The following is a 9,842-nucleotide window of genomic DNA, read 5'->3' as shown; positions in this document are numbered from 1 at the left end:
AATTCCAGGAGAGAGGAGAACAGAAGAGCTCCATGTTGATTGGAAGAAGACGGGAAGAGGCAGAAGGTGATGTTAGGGGCTTTCAAAGGAGGCACGGCCAGGACTGCAGCAGGCTATAGCGCTCTATGGAGGATTCAGAGCTGTCAATGGCACCACAGGAAGTCCTGAGCTAAGGCATTGAGCTGTGCCATGGGAAGGCTGTCTTGAGACACCAGGAGCTCAGCCAGGCTCCCAGCAGTTCCAGCTGTCTCTGATTTTCCCATAGGTTCTCCCCAAAGCTACAGCATCTGCAAAGAGCAGACCCTGGTGTCTTGATAGCTTGCAGAAGAGAAGTTAACAAACCCCAATGGCTACCCAAGAACTTTAGTTTTGTTTGGTTTTGGTTTGGGGTGTTTGTTTGTTTGTTGTTTTGTTTTGTTTTTTTTGAGATAAGGTCTCTCTCTGTATCCCTGGCTGTCCTGGAACTCACTGTGTAGACCAGACTGGTCTCAAACTCACAGAGATTCATTTGTTTCTGCTTCCTGAGTGCTGGGATTAAAGGTGTGAGACACCACACCTAGCAACTTTGGAGGTTTTGACATTGTTCTCAGAACTGCACCCAGTCTGAGGACAAGAGAAGGGATCCTGAGAGCCAAGCAAGTGCTGAGAGATGGGTGGGCAGAACAGAGGACTCCATGCACCAGGGGCAAGGTTTTACATACATACATCATCCATCATGACAGTTCCTAAAGGCCATGTCTCCCCCACTTCACAGTGAGAAGTCTGAAGTTCTAAGGTGACATAGGGACAAAAACCAGGATTCAAACTCAGGTTTGGTTGCCTTGGAAACACATATCCTTTTGTTTTGCCTGACTCAGGGCTGCATTCTGTGACCTGCACTTGAGGTGTGGCTCTACAGGACTGGAGCAGAGGCCAGGGAGGAAGGAAGAGTGCCGGCCGGAGAAAGTGGCTCTGTCCAGGAAACCTGAGACTAGCTCACTCCACTGGCCCAGCCTGATAACAGCAGGAGACAGAAGGCTGCCCGGGTGCTGGAGGTCGCAACTCCAGTCTATACTACATGACAATCATGGCGACTGAACTCATGAGTGAATTAAGCAAACAGAACAGGCAGAAGTTGGCAGTAGCGGACAGCGCTAGAGTTGCCCACAGTCCAGACTTCACACAAGTTATTAATAAATAAAGTCTTGGTTTCCTCACTTACAAAATAGGAATAAAGACATCCTATAGGGTTTTGCTTGGTTTCCTGTTGTTCTGTTGGGTCTTCAGGGTTGTTTGGGCTAGTTTTTTTTTGGGGGGGGGTGATTTTTTATAAAACTTTCTTTAAGGTTTATTTATTATGTATACAGTGTTCTGCCTATATATATGCTTGCACACCAGAAGAAGGCACCAGATCTCATTATAGATGGTTGTGAGCCACCATGTGGTTGCTGGGAATAGAACTCAGGACCTCTGGAATAATAGCCAGTATTCTTAACCTCTGAGCCATCTCTCCAGCCCCCAGGGGGGTGATTTTTGAAGTACTAGGACCTAATGCCTTAGAGATGGAAGGCAAGCCAAGCTCTCTACCAGTGAGCTAACACCCAGCATTCCATATGTAATTTGAGGTGATCAAATGGCTCATGCCTGCCAGGTGTTTAACAATGCTGGCAACCAGAGGAAACACTCAACCCCTTTTAGGTCATTCTTATCATTTTTTATCACTACCGTTTATCATCATTATTATGGGAAATTGCGGTTCGTTTATTGTGGTTCGTTATTCATCTTAACGAACTCCAGAAAAGAAAAAAAAAAAAATAGAACGATTCCTTTCCTTCCCAAAGCTGGCCTCACACCAGAGGCAGGGGGACTAGGAGGGCTCTTTTGCTTCTTGTTTTACCAGGAAAAAAAAGGTGTAAAGAGAGATTTGCCTGAATCTCAAAGTTCTCATAGTGAACTTGAGCCCACCGGCTCCCTCCCTGGGATCAGCCCCCAGGCACTGGAGGGACCCCCTGCAGAGCCCCCCCCCCTGCAGAGAAGAAGCCCAGGGGTCTGGCAGGCGTCCAGTGGGTGGAGCCCGAGAGTCCTGCGCTGCCTGGTGGAGGGCCGATAAGGCGACTCTGCACATCAGCCAGCGTGCAGAGGAGACCCTCTTGGAGCAGGAAGGGTTTTCTTTTCCTTTTTGTTTTTTTCCTAATTCTTTGTTCACATGGTGCCCACGACTTTACTGTATTTCTGCCGTAGTGGAACAAGCCACAACACTGGGGGCCGAAGAAGAATGGGGATAAATGGGACTTTTCGTTCAGTGTTAGATTCTGCTCTGGACCTCCGTCTGCTAACATTTTAAAGGCTCTGCATCCCGGGCTTATCACCCCAAAGAGGAACAACCAGGGAAGCATTTGTGGGTTTGGTTTTTTTTTTCCTGCACAGGCAACAGATAGCTATAACTTGTGTTCCCCTTGTCCCTGCTCCCTCTCCCACCGCCCTCGAGCCTTGTCCTCCTACCAGAGCAGAAGTATCAACTCCAACATACTCCTATTGCGAGAGAAGCCCACTTGCTGTATAAATGGCACTATGTGGATCCTTTCTGGTTACAAATCTTTCCAAAAAGAAAGAAACATTTCAAGGTGGGGGTAGGAAATGGCATAGAAGAGAAAAGGTGAGTTTGAGTTTGCTTATCACCAAGTAAAGACCCTGGGATGCCGTGGAGACATCACAGAACCGTTGGCACCATGTCAAAAGAAGAGAAAGCAAGGGAGAGACTTGAGGCACTGAGGCCAGTCACGCCCCCATCCCCCACCCCACCCCACCCCACCCCCGTGTTGTCCTGGCATTGATGAAGGGGAGGAGACAGCCAGTTCAGAGACCTGAAGAGCAGACTGTGGGTATAAAAGGGTGAGGTGCCTCTCCTGCACCACCTCTCCCTTCTGAGAGAGCCTGGCCACTCTTTATCAGGCCTTGCCTTCTGCCACCGGAAAGCCAGCTGCAGGGTAAGTACCCCCCTTGTTTGTTAATTCCAATTATTCTTGTTGGAGCTTGTCTTTGTCCCCTTAATCTTGTCCCTTTTCCTTTTTAAAGACAGAACAGAGGCTTGAGCATAGTGTCTAACTCCGGAGACTAGACTTTGTATTATTATTTATTATATTAGGCATTTTAACGATACAAGTTAATGAACTTCACTGCAACATCTATATACATGCACAGACTGTATCTAGATTGTGTTTGCTTTCCCTTCTGCCCTCTCTGGCCCTCTCTTGCCCTCTTGCCTTCCCATCACCAACTCTGCTCTCCTTTAAGTGGTGAACTGTGTCTCTGATTGTTGGAACTGAATAGTTGGAGTTCTGGTAGACTGGACGGCTACTCACCAAAGCCACAGCCCTCTTCCCAGAAGCTTAAAAAGCAATGCCTGGGCTATGATTCCTGGGGAGAGTGGGAGCTGCTCTGGGCTGAAGTGGATGAGCCTTCCCACGGGGCACTCACTCTGTATACTAAACAGCCTGGCCTAATTCACAGAATGAGAAGTTTCATCAGGCTGCACTCTTGAAAAACATGAAGCAAAACTGGAGGCAGCGTTTTTATGACTCACAAGAAGATGTGGGGTACTGGGAACAGCCCTTCCCGCTATGGGCTTGGGCTCCTGTGCATGTGCTGTCCTGCTGAAGGGAGTGTGCTTGTGTGCCCATGGGGCACTCCGATCAGGAGTCACAAGCGTAGCCAGAGATTTGGTGGCTTCCTGCAGAGCCCCATGCCTGCACAGTTCAAGGCTCTGGGGAGCGGTGTCTGCTGTGGAGGGAAGTGTTTTAATCAGGAGGCAGAAATACCTGACAGGGGTTCTTTGTTTCTGATTACAGCTCTGAGGAGAACTGAGCAGTTCCTGCCATTGTGATCAAAAATGACCTAAAATAAAGATTAGACAAAGCAGCAAATAAATGTCCATGCAGAAAGTCTTTTTTTTTTTTTTATCATGACAGAACACAAAAACGTTTCAAGGAACCCAGATCTAACACTTGGTATTATTTGAAGCAATACTCAAAGCATGGAAAGTTGAGGGCTTTCAGGCCTCTGCAATTGAACCCATTACTAATCCATGCCTCAGAACAATGGGTTCGCTGTGTGTGAGAGAGTAGGGAAGACTAGCCGTCAGGCCTTTGTGTTTGTCTCGAGACAAATACTGAGCACTGCCTCGTTCCACTGGTGATTTGGCCTCTCGAACACACTTTCCAACTCCCGGCAGCAGGTTCACCATGCACAGCTTCCAGAATATTCCTGAAGGCTCATTGATAGCCTTGTCAGTGGTGCAGGAGAGAGGCTGGCTTTGAGGAACCACTGGTATTGCTTTGGACAGTAACAGACCCCAGAGAGGGCACAGAGCCCCTTCCTTGTCATTGTTTGATCCGGTGGTCCAGAGTTACTTCACGGTGACTGAATTCAGAGTGCTGTGGCCTGACACCCATTTCAGATCCTACCGTGCAGAAGCTGCTACTGCCATCGGTGACTTAAATAAAACCCTGGGTGACACTAGCTTGCCTGGCCCCAAACCGGAAGACAGAAGCACAGGACTTAATGCCTGCATAAGCTGATTCTGCCTGCCGTGAACTGGGTAGACTTGAGAAGTACCACTGAGCCTTGTTTTCTATAAACTGTGATATCTCAAATATGCACATATTTGTCCAGTTCTGTCCATAAGCTAACATTGATGCTGACCTTGTGGAGATAGTTCTGTGGGCTGTATGGGCTGAGGAAGGCAGACAGAGAACAAAGGAAGCAGTAGGCACTCATTCTAAGGAATCGTGACCCTTCCCCTCCTGTTTTCCTTTTCTCTGCTTTCTATCATTTCGGGTTTTATTCTTTCTTTCTTGTCCCCCACTCCTTAGCACGGTATAAGATTCTCGCCATTGGGACTTCTCAGTATTGTTTCGTACCAACCAAAATTGCTCATATTGCAAATGCCAGGAATACTAGTACTAGCCAGATAGTTTACCATAAGGTCTCACATACACACACACACACACACACACACACACACACACACACACACACATACTTTTTTCCCATAAGATAGGTCAGAAATATTTTTCCACAGCTGTGGATTCTTCAGGTCGCTTTGGTAAAGTTTCTATGTTTCAGACCAATTCAGTAGAAGAATCTGAAAACAAAGTGAATGATAGAGGCAGAGACAAATATCACACATAGAACATTCTAGAACTTCTGGGAGAAGAACTGTCTTGAATGCAATGAACACAGTCAGTGTCCTCTTTCCTCCCTCCCATTGGAAGCTCCTCGATGAGTGGGGACCTCTGCTCTAGTGCACCAGGACAGGGAATATTTTCCCTTAGCAGAAACTCCCACGGGCCTGTCTGTCTCCCCTGATCTAGCTTTTCCTGTGCTCCCCAGAGCCAGGACATATCCTGCTGATTGACATCTCTTTGCCCTTTGTCATATATGGAAAAAAGGAAGGATGAGTGAACAGTCTTTGATTGGTGGTACTGATGACGTCCATCACGGTCTTCTTTGGATAGACCCCTTTGGAAATAAAGCCCGTGAGGCAGCATCAGGAGGCTTCAGACGGCTAAGCTTGGCTCTGGCACACGGGTGGAAAGAACAGGTAGGCTCCCTTCCAGAAATTTGGCCCTTGGGGAACCTTAGAGCCTGTTTCCAGCTTGGTGTCTCTTCTGAGCCCAGGCTGGGCATGGGTAGTCAGCAAGGTCTGCTGGGCATGGTCTGTGGCCTCGCTACCCCGACAGGTAGAGGCTTTACCCCTGAGCCAGGGCATTTAAAGGGCTTTGGAAAACCCAGGAAAGCACAGCTTAGAGCTTATGATTCTCCTGCTTGGGTTAGCTTAAGATCCCCCTCACTGCCCTCTCCTCTCCACGGAAATGCAATGTGTGAGCATCAGCTAGAATTTTCTCTCCTGGGCACAGTATCCCAGTTCCCAAAAGAGACACAGACTTTGTAGGATGATAACATTCCAGAGTGAACAAGATTTAAACTACTGATTTCTCCTAATGGGCCCTCATGCTGGCAATCTGGAACAGGTGTCAGGGATTTCAGGAGCTACAGGAAGATCAGCCGTTTAGAACAACTGGCTCCAGAGCCTCTGGGATGTAGGCACTCTGCGCAGTCAGGATGGGCCCTTCTCTGTCGTGTGGGACAGTGGGGAACGAAGTTACAGCCCTCCAGTGCATCCCAACAATTAAGGCACAGCTCTAGGTTGGGCTGTGGATTTGAACGAAAATAGGTTAGTCTTAACTTGGGGTGGTTCTGCAGGGGACACAGGCCATTCAGGTTCCCAGTCATGTCTGGCCAGTTGCACTATCAGGTTTCGAATCTCCGGGGTGATGTGGTATCCGAAACTCTCTTAAATAAACACAGGTTGGACATTTTGAGAGCATGCACTTGTGTTTTCTGGAATTGATTTCTATGGTAGATGGAAATGGCCAATTTCAGGCCTTGACATGTTCAATTATAGCAACTCAGGACAATTGTCTTTCAAGCTTCTTCATGTCATGGCTGAGACTGAAACCTCGTGCCTCCTATAACAGGGTGTGACTTTGAAAATGGGTTGCTGCCGCTAAGGGTCTAACCCTACAATATTTTCAGTTATGAGGTTTGAAAGGCAGAGGTCTAAAATAAGTGATAGCCTCTGCTTAGATTATGAAATAGAAGACCCCTTTTCATAAATGCTGGGTTGCTTAAATGGGTTTGTAAATTTTAGGCATAGAGCAGAGTTATGTGGGTGTGATTTAGGTTCCATGGCTCCAGCAGTTTTCAGTGTGAAAAAGGAAGTGTGAAATACGGAGATTCTCTGAGAGACTCACAAATGTTGGTGTCAGATTGAGCGTTGCCAAAGCACAATGACCTTGGTCTGGAATGCGTTGTAGAAATGGCTCCAACTTTGTGTGACCATCAATGGTGCACCATTGTTTAAGAAACAGAAAGACAGCCAGGCGTGGTGGAATATACCTGTCATCTAAGCACTTGGGTGGCAGAGGCAGGAGGATCATAGCAAGTCCAAGGCCAGAGTGAGCCAGAGTGAGAAGTAAAATTGTTACGCAGTAATAAATCAGTAATGAAACATTGATTCTGTACTGGGATTAATGTAAGTCAAAAGTAGAGTCCACATTTGTAAAAAAAAGACATCATTTTATTGGCTATCAAATGCTCGCTGATGAATGTGGCAAATAGAAGGGACCAGATGTAGTTGGAGGAACTTTGTCCATGCGCTGCTGTAAGGAGAGGTGGGCTGGCGTATCGGTGCAGCTCTGGGCACTCCCTTGGTCTTGTCTTTTGTGGCTGTGGTTTCCACATAGTCTCCACCGAAGGTTGTAAGGTTGTAAGGTTGACGATGGGGCTGCCCTCTTCCTTCTTACCTGTCTGTGCTGTGCTTTCTCCATACAACCGGGGTGACCTGGCTGCTGTCCTCTCCACCTCTGGGAGTGCATCATTGGTAGTCCTCGCATCTGTGGTTGGCACCATGAATTCTTCATGTGTGTCTGCAGGGTACCAACCCCAAGGATGTTGGTTCTCTCTTATTATACCCTCACCATGAGAACTAGGTAACCCTGTAGTCAACACACATTATGCCTCTAGTGTTTGGGTTCTGACAAGACACTCTGACTGTGATAAAACCCTGTGCATTCTTATAGCATGTAATCCTTCCATCACCATCTTCGGCTTTTGACAGCCTTGTCCATTTCCACCCCTCGAAGTTTCTAGACCAGCGGTTCTCAACCTTCCTAATGCTGCGACCCTTTAATACAGTTCCTCGTGTTCTGGCAACCCCCAACCATAAAGTTATTTTTTGTTGTTACTTTATAACCGTAATTTTGCTACTGCTATGAATCATAATGTAAATATCCGTGTCTTCTGATAGTCCTAGGCAACCTGTGACGGGGTCACGCATCCCCCAAGGGGCCTCGACCTACAGGCTGAGAACTACTGTTCTGCACCTTTGTGGTGTATCTTTCTTCCTTTTATGCATTTATATGATGAAGTCCAAATTACAGACCCTCGGAGGTAACTGCCTAACATAAGAACATATTCAACCAATCCTATTCTTGGAGACTGGGGATTCTTAGGTTGTATCAACACACACATACTGTTTTAATTTTTTTTTCCTTTTTCAAAGAATTCTTAAATAAAATCAGTAGTTTGGATGCTTCATATGTTGGTGTTTTACTGGGACAGAATCTCATGTAACCCAGTCTGTGCTTGAACCATCACGTTGCTGAGGTTGGGTTTGAACTCCCGATCCTCCTGCCTCCAGCTCTCAAGTGCGGGGATTACAGGTGTGTGCCACCACTCAGACTTCTAATTACTATTTTGTAAAAAAAAAAAAAATGCAAATTTTAAAATTACATATTTTGGGCTGGAGAGATAGCTCAGAGGGTAAGAGCACTGGCTGCTCTTCCAGATGTCCTGAGTTCAATTACCAGCAACCACATGGTGGCTCACAGCCATTCACCAATGTACTGGTGCCAGCAGTACATTGTATGCTTAATAAATAAATCTTTTTTAAAAAGTTATTTATTTTAGCTCTTTCTATATTATTTAGCTTATTGTGTTGACTTTATCTGTTTTTCTTTTTCTTCAACACTGCTAAGTTCCCTGAGTGCAGGAAATGGGGGCTCAAAAACACTTGTTAGAACCCAAGCCTTCTGAGGGTACAGACAAGAATCTTCTCGTGGTAGCATTAAAGACATCAAGGACAAAGGTTGATGTTTGATTTGGACAATGAGTTCCTCAATGGTCCTCCAGGGGGAAAGAGCAAGTTCTCGGGCCCTAAGCACTGCCTCGGTCTAGGCGAATGCCTCCAAACTCATCTTCCAAACAACTGCACAGCCTAAGTAGCCAACCCACAGGGTTCTCGTTCAGGATGTTTACAAGCTCTGTCCTTCCTTCCTTCAAGGACCCAGAGGAAGAGATGGCCTTGGAAGACAGTCCCACCATGGTTAAAGTAGACCGGGGTGAAAACCAGGTTTCATCATGTCGGGGGAGACGCTGCGGCTTCAGAATGCTTGGCTATGTCACTGGTGATATGAAAGAATTTGCCAGCTGGCTTAAAGGTATCTACACATTCATTCGGTGAGAGATGAGAGAAGCAGCTTCAAGAAAACCCTTTGCTTGTGGTTCTGCCCATGTCTTAGCTCTGCTCTCAAGCTGTCACTGGAAACAGTTTCCTGATTTGCATCTTTTAACTTGCTAACCTTTTCACACCTGTGTGTGTGTGTGTGTGTGTGTGTGTGTGTGTGTGTGTGTGTGTGTGTGTGAATAGTGGGGAGTCTGCATCCTACAATCATCCTACAATTTTCCCTACTGATAATTCATTGCTTTGGCTTAGTCTGTATCTCTGAGCATGGCAAATGGGAGCCTTAGCTGCTTCCTGAAGCTTGAGTTCCAGTAGGGGCAGGGTGGACAGACTATAAACAAGCCAAGGGGTCAGAGGGAGGCTTCACAAAATACCCAAATGTTTCAGCTCCTGCAGGTTCTGGCGGCTTTGTTCAGGGTGACCTGTTTCTTCCTTACCTCCGCTCATCTTGTCTCTCCAGACAAGCCCGTGGTGCTCCAGTTCGTGGACTGGATTCTCCGTGGCATATCCCAGGTGGTGTTCGTCAGCAACCCCATCAGTGGAATCCTGATTCTGGTGGGACTTCTGGTCCAGAACCCCTGGTGGGCTCTCTGTGGCTGTGTAGGAACCGTGGTCTCCACTCTGACAGCCCTCTTGCTGAGCCAAGACAGGTAGGCAAGCCCGCATATGCTAGCTCCCTTGTCTTTCCGAGCTACTAGCTGGGCAGCTACCATGGGCAGTCATAATAAAGCCACACCCTTCCAGGTGAAACACCACACACACACACACACACACACAC

General features: G+C 47.1%; 1 protein-coding gene across 1 annotated transcript in view; it reads left to right on the top strand.

Moving 5' to 3' along the window:
- The first annotated feature begins 2,316 nt into the window (after positions 1-2,316).
- Positions 2,317-9,842, top strand: part of Slc14a1 (solute carrier family 14 member 1 (Kidd blood group)) — a 21,087-nt gene continuing 13,561 nt past the window's right edge. The window contains exons 1-4 of the mRNA XM_026783378.1: positions 2,317-2,966; positions 5,430-5,581; positions 8,885-9,041; positions 9,525-9,714. Of these exons, the coding sequence (XP_026639179.1) occupies positions 5,435-5,581; positions 8,885-9,041; positions 9,525-9,714 (494 nt within the window). The 5' untranslated portion in view covers positions 2,317-2,966; positions 5,430-5,434. The remainder of the gene's footprint in view (positions 2,967-5,429; positions 5,582-8,884; positions 9,042-9,524; positions 9,715-9,842) is intronic.

The sequence above is a fragment of the Microtus ochrogaster genome, chromosome 18 (assembly GCF_000317375.1).
Source record: "Microtus ochrogaster isolate Prairie Vole_2 chromosome 18, MicOch1.0, whole genome shotgun sequence".
NCBI lineage: Eukaryota > Metazoa > Chordata > Mammalia > Rodentia > Cricetidae > Microtus > Microtus ochrogaster.
This window is presented reverse-complemented; position numbering and strand designations above follow the sequence as displayed.